General features: G+C 51.2%; 1 protein-coding gene across 1 annotated transcript in view; it reads left to right on the plus strand.

Annotated features, from left to right (window-relative positions):
* The window catches only part of MUC16 (mucin 16, cell surface associated), a 139075-nt gene that overhangs the window by 74543 nt on the left and 42735 nt on the right, over nt 1-21797 (plus strand). The window contains exons 9-10 of the mRNA XM_068534971.1: nt 19-19422; nt 21069-21173. Coding sequence (XP_068391072.1) covers nt 19-19422; nt 21069-21173 — 19509 coding nt within the window. The remainder of the gene's footprint in view (nt 1-18; nt 19423-21068; nt 21174-21797) is intronic.

The raw sequence follows: 21797 nt of genomic DNA on the forward strand, positions 1-21797 counted from the left end.
CTCACTTTCTAATCACAGGTATGTCCACAAGAAGCCCAGAAATGGCTACAGCCTTCAAAATCATAAGCTCCAAGGAGCCCAGCACCAGCCCAGAGATGAAGTACACTCTGGGAAATTCTTGGAATACTTCAACAGCAACTGTCCCTACGAAGACCACAGTGGAACCAGTCACACTTCAGACCACAGCCATAGAGAGTGGCAACATCAGCCTCCCTCACCTGCCCACAGGATTCATGACACCAGCCAAGTCACCAACAAAAGGGAAAGCAACTACAGAATGGGTCTCACTCTCCCCATCTGAGGTTTGGACCAACCCCCATCTTGGGACTCCAGAAGGGACCAAAAAGTTATTGGGCACAGTGTCCTCTGTCTCCCGAGAGTCAAATCCTAAAGGCAACATAGGGACTGGTCCACAAAGAAGCCCAACTCTGATTCCAAGGACAACTGGAATGAATTTATCCATGTGGCTTGGCTCCACTGGAGGGACCACCGTGGACACACATGTCTCTCTGAACACATCTTCCACTGGTCCTGAAGACTCTGTGGCCATCCCGGACTCTGTGACAACCCAGATGGTAACCATGAGCTCAGTGACAGATAAATCTGAATTTATAACCAAGACAAGGGTCAACATCACAGTCATTCCTTCCACTGTTCTGAGTAAAGATACAATGACAGATGAACAACAGGCAAGTATATCTGTGAGTGAGGCTTATTCATCTGCTAGCCCATGGTCAGAGCAGACAACTGGAAATAACCTGATTCTTGGCAAATCCCCTGAGGCCAAAGACACATTGCCTAAGACCTCCGTAGAACAAACCACATTAGCGTCTCTGACCTCTGAAAGCCAAGACATTACCAGCATCACCAATGCCTCAGGAGGAAAAATGAGCTCTTCACCATCTGTCACATCCCCCTCCGTGGGGTCTAAGACACTGGCGACCATCACAAGTGTAGTAACTAGTGATGTTGCCTCTACTCTTGGGCAACTATCACAGACCTCACATCCTGCAGGAGTGAGCAACATGGAGGTAACCATAGCTCCCACTCCACTTGTCACCACCACCATCACCACTGTGGAAACCAATTCAGTCCTGACTACCATGCCCCACCCAAAAGGAAGTGTGAGCACCATGGACAGCACCCTGGCTACAGAGACCAGCACATCTGCCCTACAGCACCCGCCCACCTGGTCATCCACAGCTGTTCCTGCCCCAACATCAGGCCCCAGGACTATCACAGACATGGCTTCAATCTTGGAAGTCACAGGTTCTCCTAAAGCAACTTCTGCAATGAGCGCAACTTCATCCATAGCGTCAAGCACTGAATCAGGCTCTGTGTCTACCCCCCATGGCCTTGTGACTGTCATTGGAACCAGCCTAGCCGTCCCATCCTCCTTTGCATCAGTTGAAAAGACAGAGGCCAGCACAAGTGTAAGGACACTGAGTCCTTTAGACACAACTGCGTCTATGCCCATCTCAACTTCTGGTGTCGAGAGGATGAGCACCTCAGTTCCTGACATTTTAAGCACAAGTTGGACTCCCAGTAGAAGAGAAACAGAAGCCTTGCATGTTTCAATGGCTTCTATGGACCACCCAAATACAAAGACTATCCCAAAGATCCTCCCATCTACTCCTCTGCCTGATTCTCTGTCCACTCTTGACTGGGCCACTGGGAGTTCTGTGTCATCAGCCATAACCTCTACCTCAGTTCTTCAGGAGGTTACAACTCCTTCAGAACTCCCTTTGGAGAACATGATCAGCCCAGCTACCTCACAGCTGCCCTCCTCCATAGAGGACATTACAAGTGAGGTCACACCTGTTACAATGGTAAATAGCTCTAAAGTCACTTTATCAGGGAGGCCAGATCTTGCCAGCAAAGAAGTAGAGCAGAGTTCTACCCAGCTTCACATCACAGCTTCTGCAGATCCAGGGCATATGTCTAGACCAGAAGCAACAACTCTGGATTTAATCCCATACACAGTAAGAACTCCATATCCAATTCCCCAGGTGAATGCGATAAGGACTCCTACAACAGAGGCAAAAGCTACATCTCATTCCTGGATGGGGGAAGAAGAAACAAACTCAAGCACATCTCTGAACACTGAGGTGGTAAATGTCTCTTCTGTCTCAGGAGGGACCATCAAGGAGGTTACTGACTCCCCAGGCTTATTAAAGACCACAGATCTACTGGGCATAAGCTTGGAATCTGGGACAACTTCATCTCCAAACTGGAAAAATGGCACATATGAGAGAACAGCCACTTCTGAACCTACCACAGACAAAGGGGCAATTCACCCATCTACAAACACAGTAGATACAATAGTATGGCCCTCAAATTCTGAACATGATCTTCATTCCACTGTCCCAGCCCACTCAGAGTCATCGATGGGCACATATCCAATGAATACTACCTCCATCATGCTGAATACCATTGTTTCCACATCAACAACTACCTGGCCAGAATCCACAAGGGCTGGAAGAGAGCTTGATTACCCCCTGACCACTGAACTGAGGGAGTCCAGTACTTACATGGATACCAACTCAACCACAGAGATAAGCAGTGTCCATTCCCTAAGTTCTTTTGCTGTTACTAGGGTGTCCGGGGCAGAAGTCACTACCTCTGACAGAATTTCCAGCCCAGATCTAGCTCAGTCCACAAGGTCATCAGACACCACCAGGCCCTCTACCTTACCTGACATAATAGACTCTGAAAGAATGACCACCACCATGCAAACAGGTCCTTCTGGGACTACATCACTGGGTGCACCAACCATGGACACATTAGCCACAGCCTCCTTGTCAGGGACTTACTTGGCTGTGACTCAGGGATTTCCACAGTCAAAGATAACCACTCAAATGAGCAAAGGTCCTGAAGGTGTGTCATGGACAAACCCTCCCTCTGTGGGAGAAACCACATCTTCCTCTTCCCTAGCACCTATCTCTGACACAACCTCATCTTCTCATGTTTTGTTGACATCACAAGGGCAAAGTACCTCTTCTACTCTACCTGTGACCTCAGGTCTCTTGCCTGAGAACTTCGGCTTGGGGAAGACCAGAGACATGGTGAGGACAAGTTTGGAAACTGATACCAGTTTACCCCCAAATTTGAGCAATAGCTCAGATGAGATGCTTGTCACCACAGATATAGAAGCAATTCATCCTTCCACAAACACAGCAACGACACATGTAGAGACTACCAGTTGTGGACATGAATCACATTCTCCTGTCCTGGCCCACACACAGCCATCCAAAGCTACATCTTCAGTGGTTACCTCCTCTACCATGTGGGACATTACTGCTCCCACAGCAATGTCTGGCTCATCTGAGACTATAAAGATTGAGAGACAGTCAGTGTCCTCTCTGAATACTGGACTTAGGGAGACAAGTAACTACCAGGAGACCAGCTCTGCTACAGAGACAAGCACTGTCATTTCCAATGTGTCCACAAATGATGCTACTACTGAGGTCACCAGGACACAAGTTACCTCCTCTAGCAGGATATCCATCCCAAGCCCTGCTCACTTCAAAACTTCTCCAAACACACCTACAGAAAGCAGAACCAGCCCCTCTATATCCATGTTCATGACAGAATCTTCAGGAATGACCATCACCACCCAAACAGGTCCCCCAGGGGCTACATCACAGGACACACTTACCTTGGACATATCGACCAAGGTCTCTGGGGCAGGGACTCACTCGACTGTGACTCAGAGTTTTACACATTCAGAGATGACCACTCTCAGGAGCAGAGGTCCTGAGGATGTGTCTTGGACAAGCCCTGCCTCTGTGGAAAAAACCAGGTCTCGCCCCTCCCTAGAACCCATCCTTGCCACATCCTCACCTTCTCCTGCACCTTTCACATTACAAGGGAACAGTACCTTCTCTCCTGTTTCCATGACCTCAGTTCTCACCTCTGGCTTGAGAAAGACCACAGAAATTTTGGACACAAGCTTGGAACCTGTGACCAGTACACCTGAAAGTGTGAACAACGTCTTGCATGAGATACTGACCACTTCAGAAGCCACCACAGATACAGAAACAATTCATTCTTCAACAGTAACCGATATGGGGATCACTAGTTCAGCACATAAATCACCGTTCACAGTCCCAGCCAACACAGAGCCATCCAAAGCCACATTTCCAATGGTTATCTCTTCTACCATAAGGGACACCACTGTCTCCACGTCAATTTCAGACTCTTCCAAAACTACAAAGATTGCAACAGAGTCAATATCCTCCTTGACCCCTGGACTGAGGGATACTAGCACCTATCAGGGGAAAAGCTCAAGTAGAGATACTTCTCAAAACACAGCCATAACCAATGTGGGGACCACCACTTATGAACATGAATCACATTCCTTTGTCTCAACTGACTCAAAACCATCCAAAGCCGTATTTCCAATGAATACAGCCACCACCATTGGGAAAACCACGGTTTCCTCCCCAAAGTCTAGCTACTCTGAGACTACAAGAATTGAGACTGAGACAAGTCCCTCCTTGATGTTTGGACTGAGGGAAACCAGCACCTCCAAGGAAACCAACTCATCCACAGAGCCAACCATTACCCTTCCTGGTGTGAACATTAGTTCTATTACTGAGGTGACAAGGACAGAAGACATCTCCTCTACTAGTGTACTCAATCCAAGCCCTGCTATTTCCACCATGTCAGCAATAAACGCTACAGAAACCATCACAAAACTTTTTACTTTCCCCACGATAACAAAATCAACAGAAAAAACTCTGACCACTGAAACAGGTACTCCTGCAGCGACATCACAGGACATATTTACCTGGACCACGTCACCCAAAACATCGATGGTAGGGATCCATGCAGCTGTGACTCAGAGAATTCTACAAACAAAGCTGATGACTGCCATTAACAGAGGTGATGAGGATGTGTCTTGGACAAGCCCTGCCTCTGTGAAAGAAACTGGCTCTCCATCTTCCCCAGTGATTGTATCTACCATGACAACACCCTCCCCAGAGCCATCCACATTACCAGCGAGGAGCCCCTCCTCTCCTAGCCCTGTGACCTCACTTCTCACCCGTGGTCTGGGGAAGACCAAAGACACATTGGGTACAAGTGTGGAACCTGTGTCCAGCTCACCTTCAAGTGAGACCAGCACCAGCACTGACATACTGTCAACCTCTGAAGCCTCCACAGGAACAGATGCAATTCAGCCCTCCAAAAACGCAGCTGCCACCCATGGGGCCAACCCAAGTTCTGGACATGAAGCACATTCCTCTGCCCCAGCTGACTCAGAGGCATCCAATATCACGTCTCCAACGGTTACTCCTTCCACCTCTAGGGACACCCGTGTTTCCACATCAATGCCTCACTCTTTAGAAACTACAATGTCTGAGATAGACTCCACATCCTCTCTGACTCCTGAACTGAGGAAGACCAGCACCGTCCAGCAGAACAGCTCAGCACCAGGGAAAATCACCGTCCTTTCCAGAGTTCCCACTGATACGACTACTGAGTTCTCTACGACAGAGCCCACCTCCTCTAGCCACACGTCCACCCCTGGCCCTGTTCAGTCCACGATGTCGCCAGACATCCCTACAGGCACCGTCACCAGGCCCTCTGCCTCTCCTGGGACAACAGAATCTGCAGAAGTGACCATGACCGCCCAAAGAGGTCCCACTGAGGATGCATCACAGAACCCACTTACCATGGGCACTACAACCAACACCTCAGGGGCAGAGATTCACTCGGCTGTGACTCAGAGTTTTACGCACTCAGAGGTGACCACTCGCAGGGGCGGAGGTCTCGAGGATGTGTCTTGGACAAGCCCTGCCTCTGTGAAAGAAACTGGCTCTCCATCTTCCCCAGTGATTGTATCTACCATGACAACACCCTCCCCTGAGCCATCCACATTACCAGCGAGGAGCCCCTCCTCTCCTACCCCTGTGACCTCACTTCTCACCCGTGGTCTGGGGAAGACCAAAGACACATTGGGTACAAGTGTGGAACCTGTGTCCAGCTCACCTTCAAGTGAGACCAGCACCACCACTGACATACTGTCCACCTCTGAAGCCTCCACAGGAACAGATGCAATTCAGCCCTCCAAAAACGCAGCTGCCACCCATGGGGCCAACCCAAGTTCTGGACATGAAGCACATTCCTCTGCCCCAGCTGACTCAGAGGCATCCAATATCACGTCTCCAACGGTTACTCCTTCCACCTCTAGGGACACCCGTGTTTCCACATCAATGCCTCACTCTTTAGAAACTACAATGTCTGAGATAGACTCCACATCCTCTCTGACTCCTGAACTGAGGAAGACCAGCACCGTCCAGCAGAACAGCACAGCCCCAGGGAAAATCACCGTCCTTTCCAGAGTTCCCACTGATACGACTACTGAGTTCTCTACGACAGAGCCCACCTCCTCTAGCCACACGTGCACCCCTGGCCCTGTTCAGTCCACGATGTCGCCAGACATCCCTACAGGCACCGTCACCAGGCCCTCTGCCTCTCCTGGGACAACAGAATCTGCAGAAGTGACCATGACCACCCAAAGAGGTCCCACTGAGGATGCATCACAGAACCCACTTACCATGGGCACTACAACCAACACCTCAGGGGCAGAGATTCACTCGACTGTGACTCAGAGTTTTACGCACTCAGAGGTGACCACTCGCAGGGGCGGAGGTCTCGAGGATGTGTCTTGGACAAGCCCTGCCTCTGTGAAAGAAACTGGCTCTCCATCTTCCCCAGTGATTGTATCTACCATGACAACACCCTCCCCTGAGCCATCCACATTACCAGCGAGGAGCCCCTCCTCTCCTACCCCTGTGACCTCACTTCTCACCCGTGGTCTGGGGAAGACCAAAGACACATTGGGTACAAGTGTGGAACCTGTGTCCAGCTCACCTTCAAGTGAGACCAGCACCACCACTGACATACTGTCCACCTCTGAAGCCTCCACAGGAACAGATGCAATTCAGCCCTCCAAAAACGCAGCTGCGACCCATGGGGCCAACCCAAGTTCTGGACATGAAGCACATTCCTCTGCCCCAGCTGACTCAGAGGCATCCAATATCACGTCTCCAACGGTTACTCCTTCCACCTCTAGGGACACCCGTGTTTCCACATCAATGCCTCACTCTTTAGAAACTACAATGTCTGAGATAGACTCCACATCCTCTCTGACTCCTGAACTGAGGAAGACCAGCACCGTCCAGCAGAACAGCTCAGCCCCAGGGAAAATCACCGTCCTTTCCAGAGTTCCCACTGATACGACTACTGAGTTCTCTACGACAGAGCCCACCTCCTCTAGCCACACGTCCACCCCTGGCCCTGTTCAGTCCACGATGTCGCCAGACATCCCTACAGGCACCGTCACCAGGCCCTCTGCCTCTCCTGGGACAACAGAATCTGCAGAAGTGACCATGACCACCCAAAGAGGTCCCACTGAGGATGCATCGCAGAACCCACTTACCATGGGCACTACAACCAACACCTCAGGGGCAGAGATTCACTCGACTGTGACTCAGAGTTTTACGCACTCAGAGGTGACCACTCGCAGGGCCGGAGGTCTCGAGGATGTGTCTTGGACAAGCCCTGCCTCTGTGAAAGAAACTGGCTCTCCATCTTCCCCAGTGATTGTATCTACCATGACAACACCCTCCCCTGAGCCATCCACATTACCAGCGAGGAGCCCCTCCTCTCCTACCCCTGTGACCTCACTTCTCACCCGTGGTCTGGGGAAGACCAAAGACACATTGGGTACAAGTGTGGAACCTGTGTCCAGCTCACCTTCAAGTGAGACCAGCACCACCACTGACATACTGTCCACCTCTGAAGCCTCCACAGGAACAGATGCAATTCAGCCCTCCAAAAACGCAGCTGCGACCCATGGGGCCAACCCAAGTTCTGGACATGAAGCACATTCCTCTGCCCCAGCTGACTCAGAGGCATCCAATATCACGTCTCCAACGGTTACTCCTTCCACCTCTAGGGACACCCGTGTTTCCACATCAATGCCTCACTCTTTAGAAACTACAATGTCTGAGATAGACTCCACATCCTCTCTGACTCCTGAACTGAGGAAGACCAGCACCGTCCAGCAGAACAGCTCAGCCCCAGGGAAAATCACCGTCCTTTCCAGAGTTCCCACTGATACGACTACTGAGTTCTCTACGACAGAGCCCACCTCCTCTAGCCACACGTCCACCCCTGGCCCTGTTCAGTCCACGATGTCGCCAGACATCCCTACAGGCACCGTCACCAGGCCCTCTGCCTCTCCTGGGACAACAGAATCTGCAGAAGTGACCATGACCACCCAAAGAGGTCCCACTGAGGATGCATCACAGAACCCACTTACCATGGGCACTACAACCAACACCTCAGGGGCAGAGATTCACTCGGCTGTGACTCAGAGTTTTACGCACTCAGAGGTGACCACTCGCAGGGGCGGAGGTCTCGAGGATGTGTCCTGGACAAGCCCTGCCTCTGTGAAAGAAACTGGCTCTCCATCTTCCCCAGTGATTGTATCTACCATGACAACACCCTCCCCTGAGCCATCCACATTACCAGCGAGGAGCCCCTCCTCTCCTACCCCTGTGACCTCACTTCTCACCCGTGGTCTGGGGAAGACCAAAGACACATTGGGTACAAGTGTGGAACCTGTGTCCAGCTCACCTTCAAGTGAGACCAGCACCACCACTGACATACTGTCCACCTCTGAAGCCTCCACAGGAACAGATGCAATTCAGCCCTCCAAAAACGCAGCTGCGACCCATGGGGCCAACCCAAGTTCTGGACATGAAGCACATTCCTCTGCCCCAGCTGACTCAGAGGCATCCAATATCACGTCTCCAACGGTTACTCCTTCCACCTCTAGGGACACCCGTGTTTCCACATCAATGCCTCACTCTTTAGAAACTACAATGTCTGAGATAGACTCCACATCCTCTCTGACTCCTGAACTGAGGAAGACCAGCACCGTCCAGCAGAACAGCTCAGCCCCAGGGAAAATCACCGTCCTTTCCAAAGTTCCCACTGATACGACTACTGAGTTCTCTACGACAGAGCCCACCTCCTCTAGCCACACGTCCACCCCTGGCCCTGTTCAGTCCACGATGTCGCCAGACATCCCTACAGGCACCGTCACCAGGCCCTCTGCCTCTCCTGGGACAACAGAATCTGCAGAAGTGACCATGACCACCCAAAGAGGTCCCACTGAGGATGCATCGCAGAACCCACTTACCATGGGCACTACGACCAACACCTCAGGGGCAGAGATTCACTCGCCTGTGACTCAGAGTTTTACGCACTCAGAGGTGACCACTCGCAGGGGCGGAGGTCTCGAGGATGTGTCTTGGACAAGCCCTGCCTCTGTGAAAGAAACTGGCTCTCCATCTTCCCCAGTGATTGTATCTACCATGACAACACCCTCCCCTGAGCCATCCACATTACCAGCGAGGAGCCCCTCCTCTCCTACCCCTGTGACCTCACTTCTCACCCGTGGTCTGGGGAAGACCAAAGACACATTGGGTACAAGTGTGGAACCTGTGTCCAGCTCACCTTCAAGTGAGACCAGCACCAGCACTGACCTACTGTCCACCTCTGAAGCCTCCACAGGAACAGATGCAATTCAGCCCTCCAAAAACGCAGCTGCGACCCATGGGGCCAACCCAAGTTCTGGACATGAAGCACATTCCTCTGCCCCAGCTGACTCAGAGGCATCCAATATCACGTCTCCAACGGTTACTCCTTCCACCTCTAGGGACACCCGTGTTTCCACATCAATGCCTCACTCTTTAGAAACTACAATGTCTGAGATAGACTCCACATCCTCTCTGACTCCTGAACTGAGGAAGACCAGCACCGTCCAGCAGAACAGCTCAGCCCCAGGGAAAATCACCGTCCTTTCCAGAGTTCCCACTGATACGACTACTGAGTTCTCTACGACAGAGCCCACCTCCTCTAGCCACACGTCCACCCCTGGCCCTGTTCAGTCCACGATGTCGCCAGACATCCCTACAGGCACCGTCACCAGGCCCTCTGCCTCTCCTGGGACAACAGAATCTGCAGAAGTGACCATGACCACCCAAAGAGGTCCCACTGAGGATACATCGCAGAACCCACTTACCATGGGCACTACAACCAACACCTCAGGGGCAGAGATTCACTCGACTGTGACTCAGAGTTTTACGCACTCAGAGGTGACCACTCGCAGGGGCGGAGGTCTCGAGGATGTGTCTTGGACAAGCCCTGCCTCTGTGAAAGAAACTGGCTCTCCATCTTCCCCAGTGATTGTATCTACCATGACAACACCCTCCCCTGAGCCATCCACATTACCAGCGAGGAGCCCCTCCTCTCCTACCCCTGTGACCTCACTTCTCACCCGTGGTCTGGGGAAGACCAAAGACACATTGGGTACAAGTGTGGAACCTGTGTCCAGCTCACCTTCAAGTGAGACCAGCACCAGCACTGACATACTGTCCACCTCTGAAGCCTCCACAGGAACAGATGCAGTTCAGCCCTCCAAAAACGCAGCTGCGACCCATGGGGCCAACCCAAGTTCTGGACATGAAGCACATTCCTCTGCCCCAGCTGACTCAGAGGCATCCAATATCACGTCTCCAACGGTTACTCCTTCCACCTCTAGGGACACCCGTGTTTCCACATCAATGCCTCACTCTTTAGAAACTACAATGTCTGAGATAGACTCCACATCCTCTCTGACTCCTGAACTGAGGAAGACCAGCACCGTCCAGCAGAACAGCTCAGCCCCAGGGAAAATCACCGTCCTTTCCAGAGTTCCCACTGATACGACTACTGAGTTCTCTACGACAGAGCCCACCTCCTCTAGCCACACGTCCACCCCTGGCCCTGTTCAGTCCACGATGTCGCCAGACATCCCTACAGGCACCGTCACCAGGCCCTCTGCCTCTCCTGGGACAACAGAATCTGCAGAAGTGACCATGACCACCCAAAGAGGTCCCACTGAGGATGCATCGCAGAACCCACTTACCATGGGCACTACGACCAACACCTCAGGGGCAGAGATTCACTCGACTGTGACTCAGAGTTTTACGCACTCAGAGGTGACCACTCGCAGGGGCGGAGGTCTCGAGGATGTGTCTTGGACAAGCCCTGCCTCTGTGAAAGAAACTGGCTCTCCATCTTCCCCAGTGATTGTATCTACCATGACAACACCCTCCCCTGAGCCATCCACATTACCAGCGAGGAGCCCCTCCTCTCCTACCCCTGTGACCTCACTTCTCACCCGTGGTCTGGGGAAGACCAAAGACACATTGGGTACAAGTGTGGAACCTGTGTCCAGCTCACCTTCAAGTGAGACCAGCACCAGCACTGACATACTGTCCACCTCTGAAGCCTCCACAGGAACAGATGCAGTTCAGCCCTCCAAAAACGCAGCTGCGACCCATGGGGCCAACCCAAGTTCTGGACATGAAGCACATTCCTCTGCCCCAGCTGACTCAGAGGCATCCAATATCACGTCTCCAACGGTTACTCCTTCCACCTCTAGGGACACCCGTGTTTCCACATCAATGCCTCACTCTTTAGAAACTACAATGTCTGAGATAGACTCCACATCCTCTCTGACTCCTGAACTGAGGAAGACCAGCACCGTCCAGCAGAACAGCTCAGCCCCAGGGAAAATCACCGTCCTTTCCAGAGTTCCCACTGATACGACTACTGAGTTCTCTACGACAGAGCCCACCTCCTCTAGCCACACGTCCACCCCTGGCCCTGTTCAGTCCACGATGTCGCCAGACATCCCTACAGGCACCGTCACCAGGCCCTCTGCCTCTCCTGGGACAACAGAATCTGCAGAAGTGACCATGACCACCCAAAGAGGTCCCACTGAGGATACATCGCAGAACCCACTTACCATGGGCACTACGACCAACACCTCAGGGGCAGAGATTCACTCGACTGTGACTCAGAGTTTTACGCACTCAGAGGTGACCACTCGCAGGGGCGGAGGTCTCGAGGATGTGTCTTGGACAAGCCCTGCCTCTGTGAAAGAAACTGGCTCTCCATCTTCCCCAGTGATTGTATCTACCATGACAACACCCTCCCCTGAGCCATCCACATTACCAGCGAGGAGCCCCTCCTCTCCTACCCCTGTGACCTCACTTCTCACCCGTGGTCTGGGGAAGACCAAAGACACATTGGGTACAAGTGTGGAACCTGTGTCCAGCTCACCTTCAAGTGAGACCAGCACCAGCACTGACATACTGTCCACCTCTGAAGCCTCCACAGGAACAGATGCAGTTCAGCCCTCCAAAAACGCAGCTGCGACCCATGGGGCCAACCCAAGTTCTGGACATGAAGCACATTCCTCTGCCCCAGCTGACTCAGAGGCATCCAATATCACGTCTCCAACGGTTACTCCTTCCACCTCTAGGGACACCCGTGTTTCCACATCAATGCCTCACTCTTTAGAAACTACAATGTCTGAGATAGACTCCACATCCTCTCTGACTCCTGAACTGAGGAAGACCAGCACCGTCCAGCAGAACAGCTCAGCCCCAGGGAAAATCACCGTCCTTTCCAGAGTTCCCACTGATACGACTACTGAGTTCTCTACGACAGAGCCCACCTCCTCTAGCCACACGTCCACCCCTGGCCCTGTTCAGTCCACGATGTCGCCAGACATCCCTACAGGCACCGTCACCAGGCCCTCTGCCTCTCCTGGGACAACAGAATCTGCAGAAGTGACCATGACCACCCAAAGAGGTCCCACTGAGGATGCATCGCAGAACCCACTTACCATGGGCACTACGACCAACACCTCAGGGGCAGAGATTCACTCGACTGTGACTCAGAGTTTTACGCACTCAGAGGTGACCACTCGCAGGGGCGGAGGTCTCGAGGATGTGTCTTGGACAAGCCCTGCCTCTGTGAAAGAAACTGGCTCTCCATCTTCCCCAGTGATTGTATCTACCATGACAACACCCTCCCCTGAGCCATCCACATTACCAGCGAGGAGCCCCTCCTCTCCTACCCCTGTGACCTCACTTCTCACCCGTGGTCTGGGGAAGACCAAAGACACATTGGGTACAAGTGTGGAACCTGTGTCCAGCTCACCTTCAAGTGAGACCAGCACCACCACTGACATACTGTCCACCTCTGAAGCCTCCACAGGAACAGATGCAATTCAGCCCTCCAAAAACGCAGCTGCGACCCATGGGGCCAACCCAAGTTCTGGACATGAAGCACATTCCTCTGCCCCAGCTGACTCAGAGGCATCCAATATCACGTCTCCAACGGTTACTCCTTCCACCTCTAGGGACACCCGTGTTTCCACATCAATGCCTCACTCTTTAGAAACTACAATGTCTGAGATAGACTCCACATCCTCTCTGACTCCTGAACTGAGGAAGACCAGCACCGTCCAGCAGAACAGCTCAGCCCCAGGGAAAATCACCGTCCTTTCCAGAGTTCCCACTGATACGACTACTGAGTTCTCTACGACAGAGCCCACCTCCTCTAGCCACACGTCCACCCCTGGCCCTGTTCAGTCCACGATGTCGCCAGACATCCCTACAGGCACCGTCACCAGGCCCTCTGCCTCTCCTGGGACAACAGAATCTGCAGAAGTGACCATGACCACCCAAAGAGGTCCCACTGAGGATGCATCGCAGAACCCACTTACCATGGGCACTACGACCAACACCTCAGGGGCAGAGATTCACTCGACTGTGACTCAGAGTTTTACGCACTCAGAGGTGACCACTCGCAGGGGCGGAGGTCTCGAGGATGTGTCTTGGACAAGCCCTGCCTCTGTGAAAGAAACTGGCTCTCCATCTTCCCCAGTGATTGTATCTACCATGACAACACCCTCCCCTGAGCCATCCACATTACCAGCGAGGAGCCCCTCCTCTCCTACCCCTGTGACCTCACTTCTCACCCGTGGTCTGGGGAAGACCAAAGACACATTGGGTACAAGTGTGGAACCTGTGTCCAGCTCACCTTCAAGTGAGACCAGCACCAGCACTGACATACTGTCCACCTCTGAAGCCTCCAGAGGAACAGATGCAATTCAGCCCTCCAAAAACGCAGCTGCGACCCATGGGGCCAACCCAAGTTCTGGACATGAAGCACATTCCTCTGCCCCAGCTGACTCAGAGGCATCCAATATCACGTCTCCAACGGTTACTCCTTCCACCTCTAGGGACACCCGTGTTTCCACATCAATGCCTCACTCTTTAGAAACTACAATGTCTGAGATAGACTCCACATCCTCTCTGACTCCTGAACTGAGGAAGACCAGCACCGTCCAGCAGAACAGCTCAGCCCCAGGGAAAATCACCGTCCTTTCCAGAGTTCCCACTGATACGACTACTGAGTTCTCTACGACAGAGCCCACCTCCTCTAGCCACACGTCCACCCCTGGCCCTGTTCAGTCCACGATGTCGCCAGACATCCCTACAGGCACCGTCACCAGGCCCTCTGCCTCTCCTGGGACAACAGAATCTGCAGAAGTGACCATGACCACCCAAAGAGGTCCCACTGAGGATGCATCGCAGAACCCACTTACCATGGGCACTACGACCAACACCTCAGGGGCAGAGATTCACTCGACTGTGACTCAGAGTTTTACGCACTCAGAGGTGACCACTCGCAGGGGCGGAGGTCTCGAGGATGTGTCTTGGACAAGCCCTGCCTCTGTGAAAGAAACTGGCTCTCCATCTTCCCCAGTGATTGTATCTACCATGACAACACCCTCCCCTGAGCCATCCACATTACCAGCGAGGAGCCCCTCCTCTCCTACCCCTGTGACCTCACTTCTCACCCGTGGTCTGGGGAAGACCAAAGACACATTGGGTACAAGTGTGGAACCTGTGTCCAGCTCACCTTCAAGTGAGACCAGCACCAGCACTGACATACTGTCCACCTCTGAAGCCTCCACAGGAACAGATGCAATTCAGCCCTCCAAAAACGCAGCTGCGACCCATGGGGCCAACCCAAGTTCTGGACATGAAGCACATTCCTCTGCCCCAGCTGACTCAGAGGCATCCAATATCATGTCTCCAACGGTTACTCCTTCCACCTCTAGGGACACCCGTGTTTCCACATCAATGCCTCACTCTTTAGAAACTACAATGTCTGAGATAGACTCCACATCCTCTCTGACTCCTGAACTGAGGAAGACCAGCACCGTCCAGCAGAACAGCTCAGCCCCAGGGAAAATCACCGTCCTTTCCAGAGTTCCCACTGATACGACTACTGAGTTCTCTACGACAGAGCCCACCTCCTCTAGCCACACGTCCACCCCTGGCCCTGTTCAGTCCACGATGTCGCCAGACATCCCTACAGGCACCGTCACCAGGCCCTCTGCCTCTCCTGGGACAACAGAATCTGCAGAAGTGACCATGACCACCCAAAGAGGTCCCACTGAGGATGCATCGCAGAACCCACTTACCATGGGCACTACAACCAACACCTCAGGGGCAGAGATTCACTCGACTGTGACTCAGAGTTTTACGCACTCAGAGGTGACCACTCGCAGGGGCGGAGGTCTCGAGGATGTGTCTTGGACAAGCCCTGCCTCTGTGAAAGAAACTGGCTCTCCATCTTCCCCAGTGATTGTATCTACCATGACAACACCCTCCCCTGAGCCATCCACATTACCAGCGAGGAGCCCCTCCTCTCCTACCCCTGTGACCTCACTTCTCACCCGTGGTCTGGGGAAGACCAAAGACACATTGGGTACAAGTGTGGAACCTGTGTCCAGCTCACCTTCAAGTGAGACCAGCACCAGCACTGACATACTGTCCACCTCTGAAGCCTCCAGAGGAACAGATTCAATTCAGCCCTCCAAAAACGCAGCTGCGACCCATGGGGCCAACCCAAGTTCTGGACATGAAGCACATTCCTCTGCCCCAGCTGACTCAGAGGCATCCAATATCACGTCTCCAACGGTTACTCCTTCCACCTCTAGGGACACCCGTGTTTCCACATCAATGCCTCACTCTTTAGAAACTACAATGTCTGAGATAGACTCCACATCCTCTCTGACTCCTGAACTGAGGAAGACCAGCACCGTCCAGCAGAACAGCTCAGCCCCAGGGAAAATCACCGTCCTTTCCAGAGTTCCCACTGATACGACTACTGAGTTCTCTACGACAGAGCCCACCTCCTCTAGCCACACGTCCACCCCTGGCCCTGTTCAGTCCACGATGTCGCCAGACATCCCTACAGGCACCGTCACCAGGCCCTCTGCCTCTCCTGGGACAACAGAATCTGCAGAAGTGACCATGACCACCCAAAGAGGTCCCACTGAGGATGCATCGCAGAACCCACTTACCATGGGCACTACGACCAACACCTCAGGGGCAGAGATTCACTCGACTGTGACTCAGAGTTTTACGCACTCAGAGGTGACCACTCGCAGGGGCGGAGGTCTCGAGGATGTGTCTTGGACAAGCCCTGCCTCTGTGAAAGAAACTGGCTCTCCATCTTCCCCAGTGATTGTATCTACCATGACAACACCCTCCCCTGAGCCATCCACATTACCAGCGAGGAGCCCCTCCTCTCCTACCCCTGTGACCTCACTTCTCACCCGTGGTCTGGGGAAGACCAAAGACACATTGGGTACAAGTGTGGAACCTGTGTCCAGCTCACCTTCAAGTGAGACCAGCACCACCACTGACATACTGTCCACCTCTGAAGCCTCCACAGGAACAGATGCAATTCAGCCCTCCAAAAACGCAGCTGCGACCCATGGGGCCAACCCAAGTTCTGGACATGAAGCACATTCCTCTGCCCCAGCTGACTCAGAGGCATCCAATATCACGTCTCCAACGGTTACTCCTTCCACCTCTAGGGACACCCGTGTTTCCACATCAATGCCTCACTCTTTAGAAACTACAATGTCTGAGATAGACTCCACATCCTCTCTGACTCCTGAACTGAGGAAGACCAGCACCGTCCAGCAGAACAGCTCAGCCCCAGGGAAAATCACCGTCCTTTCCAGAGTTCCCACTGATACGACTACTGAGTTCTCTACGACAGAGCCCACCTCCTCTAGCCACACGTCCACCCCTGGCCCTGTTCAGTCCACGATGTCGCCAGACATCCCTACAGGCACCGTCACCAGGCCCTCTGCCTCTCCTGGGACAACAGAATCTGCAGAAGTGACCATGACCACCCAAAGAGGTCCCACTGAGGATACATCGCAGAACCCACTTACCATGGGCACTACAACCAACACCTCAGGGGCAGAGATTCACTCGACTGTGACTCAGAGTTTTACGCACTCAGCGGTGACCACTCGCAGGGGCGGAGGTCTCGAGGATGTGTCTTGGACAAGCCCTGCCTCTGTGAAAGAAACTGGCTCTCCATCTTCCCCAGTGATTGTATCTACCATGACAACACCCTCCCCTGAGCCATATACATTACCAGCGAGGAGCCCCTCCTCTCCTACCCCTGTGACCTCACTTCTCACCCGTGGTCTGGGGAAGACCAAAGACACATTGGGTACAAGTTTGGGACCTGTGTCCAGCTCACCTTCAAGTGAGACCAGCACCAGCATTGACATACTGTCCACCTCTGAAGCCTCCACAGGAACAGATGCAATTCAGCCCTCCAAAAACACAACTGCGACCCATGGGGCCAACCCAAGTTTTGGACATGAAGCACATTCCTCTGTCCCAGCTGACCCAGAGCCATCCAATGTCACGTCTCCAACGGTTACTCCCTCCAACTCTAAGGACACCCTTGTTTCCACATCAATGCCTCACCCTTTAGAAACTACAATGTCTGAGATAGACTCCACATCCTCTCTGACTGCTGAACTGAGGAAGACCAGCACCGTCCAGCAGAACAGCTCAGCCCCAGGGAAAATCACCGTCCTTTCCAGAGTTCCCACTGATACGACTACTGAATTCTCTACGACAGAGCCCACCTCCTCTAGCCACACGTCCATCCCTGGCCCTGTTCAGTCCACGATGTCGCCAGACATCCCTACAGGCCTCGTCACCAGGCCCTCTGCCTCTCCTGGGACAACAGAATCTGCAGAAGTGACCATGACCACCCAAAGAGGTCCCACTGAGGATACATCACAGAACCCACTTACCATGGGCACTACAACCAACACCTCAGGGGCAGAGATTCACTCGACTGTGACTCAGAGTTTTACGCACTCAGAGGTGACCACTCGCAGGGGCGGAGGTCTCGAGGATGTGTCTTGGACAAGCCCTGCCTCTGTGAAAGAAACTGGCTCTCCATCTTCCCCAGTGATTGTACCTGCCATGAGAACCCCCTTCCCTGAGCCATCCACATTACCAGCGAAGAGCCCCTCCTCTCCTACCTCTGTGACCTCACTTCTCACCCGTAGTCTGGGGAAGACCAAAGACGCATTGGGTACAACCTTGGGAGCAGTGACCACGTTACCTCCAAGTTTGAGTAATCCCACAGTTGAGACAATTTCCACCTCTGAATTCTCCATAGATACAGCGAAAATTCTTCCTTCCATATACACAATCATGAGTACTGTGGGTTCCAGCAGTTCTGGACATGAACAAAGTTCCTCTGTCCCAATTTTCCCTGAGTCCTCCAGCACCATATATCCTATGGGTACTGCTTCCTCCGTGGATGAGACCACTCTTTCCACATCAATGCCTTCCTCCTTTGAGACCAAGACACTTTCCCATCTGACTACTGGACTGAAGGAGACAAGAATAGCCTTGGATTCCAGCTCAAGCACACTCACAAACACACCTTCATCGCCTCTGTCCACTCATGGTTTGAAGGGTCCCAAGACTGATATTACGTCCTCTGTGAAAGTATCATCCCCAGATCAGCCTCTGTCTACACAGTATACTGACATTCCAGTGGAAACAGTCACACGCTTTTACACTTCTCCCTCCATTACAGGGTCTGCTGGCATAACTGTCCCAGGATCCAATCTTTCTGTGCCTGTATCAGAAAATACACGTCACCTAAGTACAGATATGCTGTCTTCAGCTGAGACCATTTTTGCTAATAACACAGTAACGCCTTCTTTGTCAGAGGCCGTGGCTTCCTTTGCTACATCTGGAGTTCCAGGTGCCATCTCAGTCAGTCCATTTTCTAGGACAGAATCAGGCCCTGGGGATGCTACTATGCCCACCACTGCAGAGAGTCTACCTTCTTCATCTTCAATACCATTCCCCTCTTTGACCTTCCGTACCACTGATTCTTCAAATAGCCCACTCCCCCATTGGATTACTTCCTCACTAGCTACCCCAAGAACAGTAGACACCAACCTTGAGGCAGAGAGCCGAAGCACTGCTGCATTACCCTTGGTTACAGCCAGTACTTTGCAGACTTGGACACAGCCAGTCAGGACATCTTTACCAACCATTATGGATACCAGAATGACAGAGAGTGTTGGTTTGGGAACAGTGACAAGTTCTTCTCAAGTTCTTCCACACTCAACCCACTTGACAAGTAAGGACCCACTGCTCCTACACTCTCATTATTTGGGTCTCATAGAAAATGGCTTCTTTCCCAACAGGTAAAAAGGAGTTACTTAGGAGTTTATTACTGCACCAGAAATTCCTTTAGAAAACATATATGTTGATCTATTTTCATGTCCAGGCATTGAAATAAGCACTGGGGAAACTAAGCTAAATAAGCAAGTAGTTGAATAATTATAGTACCATGATGGATGTTGTAACATTACGGCTAATGTTGATGATGACAATAATGATAACAACAAATGTTTATAGAACACTTATTCTGTGTCAAATGCTGTTCTATTAAGTTCCTCATTGGAACACAGTTTGAGAAGGGACTATTATAAGCCCATTATACAAATGACTCAACTGATACAGAGAGAGGTTGAGTAATTTGTTCAAGATCATTAAAGCTGGGAAGTGATAAGAACTCAGACTATATGGCACTAGGAACCCATGTTCTTAGCCATTAGGCTAGGCAGGAGTGGTCCGAGAGATAGGAGAAAAAGCAAGAGATTCTGGCCTCACAGAAGCCAGAGGAAGAGAGAGTTTTAGGAAGGAGGGATGGTCAGTTCTGTCAAATGCTACAGAATAGCCAAATTGAAATGAGGTGAGAAGTTCTCTGACAACATGTGGGTCCTCAGGGATTCTAATGAAGGGAGCATCAGTGAGTTTTAGAGGACTGAAACAACAGATAAAATAATACATGGATAAAAGGAGAGATTCCTCCTTTAAACTGAGCATGTTTCTATACTGAGAAGAGAGTCAGCAAGGGAAAAGGGAAAGAAAAAGGTGAGTGAATGAAAATCGAGGGAACAAAGTACCTATGGATGTGGGAGGTACTTAGGACCTAGGAGGAGAAACACCACCTCCAAAAGAACAGTAGATGAGGTAGGGAACTTCTTGGGAGGATTCCATTCCTTGGATAAGTTGAATTTGATGCCAGATTTTGTTCTGGACACAAATCCAACAAGGCCTTCCAACTACTCCAGCACCTGTTCACTAGACAATATGTACAGAAGGGTGGTTTGATTATTTCCCAAACTAGTTTTAACAATTCACAATCAGGTTAGACACATTGATGGCTATTGACCCATGTCTTAAAATGTGGCTCGATAGTTGAGTGATGGGTGTTCAGTAAGCAAGTGATGAGTGGAATGGAAAGAAGGTAGGACTGCGGTTGGATGGGAGGAGGGAAGAAAGGAAGAATGGAGTGATAGATAAATGAAAGAAGAAAAGATGGATGTATGGAAGGAAGGATGAATGTATAGAGGGAAGGATGAAAATAAGGAAGATGGATGGAAGAAAGGATTGAAGGAAATAAAGATTGAAGGAAATACTGTAAGGATGAAAAGTTGCAAAGAAAGGAGAGAGGAAATATGAAAGGAAAGATGCATGGTAGGAAGAAAGGATAAAAGGAAGGATGGATGGAAGAATAAATGGGTAGATATAGGGATAGATGGACAGAAAGATGGATGAATCTCTGGGTGAATGGATGCACACAGTCCTGGTTCCAATCCATACAGATGGTTGAGAAGAAATGCGTTGTATAGTCAAATTAAGTGGATCTATTTAGACCATGTTCTGCTTCTGGATGAGATGAGTTACTCTAGGTCTCTTCCCTACCCTCTCCTGCAGGGACTGATGGCATTGTGGAGCGTATCACAAAGATACCCAATGAAGCAGCACATGGAGACACCACCATCCATGTCCCCCTGGCATCCACGTCTGCTAGTCTTAGAGGTAGGTGCAACTTTGCTTACTTCCCAGTAATCCGACTTATGCCTTTATTTCCTGTTCCAGAGGGATGAAATGTTTGTTTCTTTAGAGAAAGAACTATGTGGAGTTGCCATGGGCTTCCCTGTCTCAACTGGATCTTTGTCAAGTGGTTACCAGGTAGATGTTACTTTTCATTCCCTCATAACATGCTGAGTGAGTTTAGTTCAAGGTTAAACTGGGTCGGATATGTCAACTTCACAAATCCGACCCAGTTTAACTTAATTCTGAAAGTGCTTATTAATAATTTACTGTCTGTTAGAAACTATGATATAAACTAAGGATGCACAGATGAAAATAGATCAGCATTGCATCCATGGAGCTCTCAGTCCAGTAGAGGAGACAGCAAAGGAACAAAATAATTGTGATGCAAGTTTTAAAAAAACTTTTATTGGAGTATAGTTGATTTACAATGTTGTGTTAGTTTCAGGTGTACAGAAAAGTGAATCAGTTACACATATACATATATCCACTCTTTTTTAGATTCTTTTCCCATATAGGCCATTACAGAGTATTGAGTAGAGTTCCCTGTGCTATACAGTAGGTCCTTATTAGTTATATGATGCAACTTTAAAGTATCTGAATGGTAGA

This window comes from Eschrichtius robustus, chromosome 2 (assembly GCF_028021215.1).
Source record: "Eschrichtius robustus isolate mEscRob2 chromosome 2, mEscRob2.pri, whole genome shotgun sequence".
NCBI classification, from domain to species: domain Eukaryota; kingdom Metazoa; phylum Chordata; class Mammalia; order Artiodactyla; family Eschrichtiidae; genus Eschrichtius; species Eschrichtius robustus.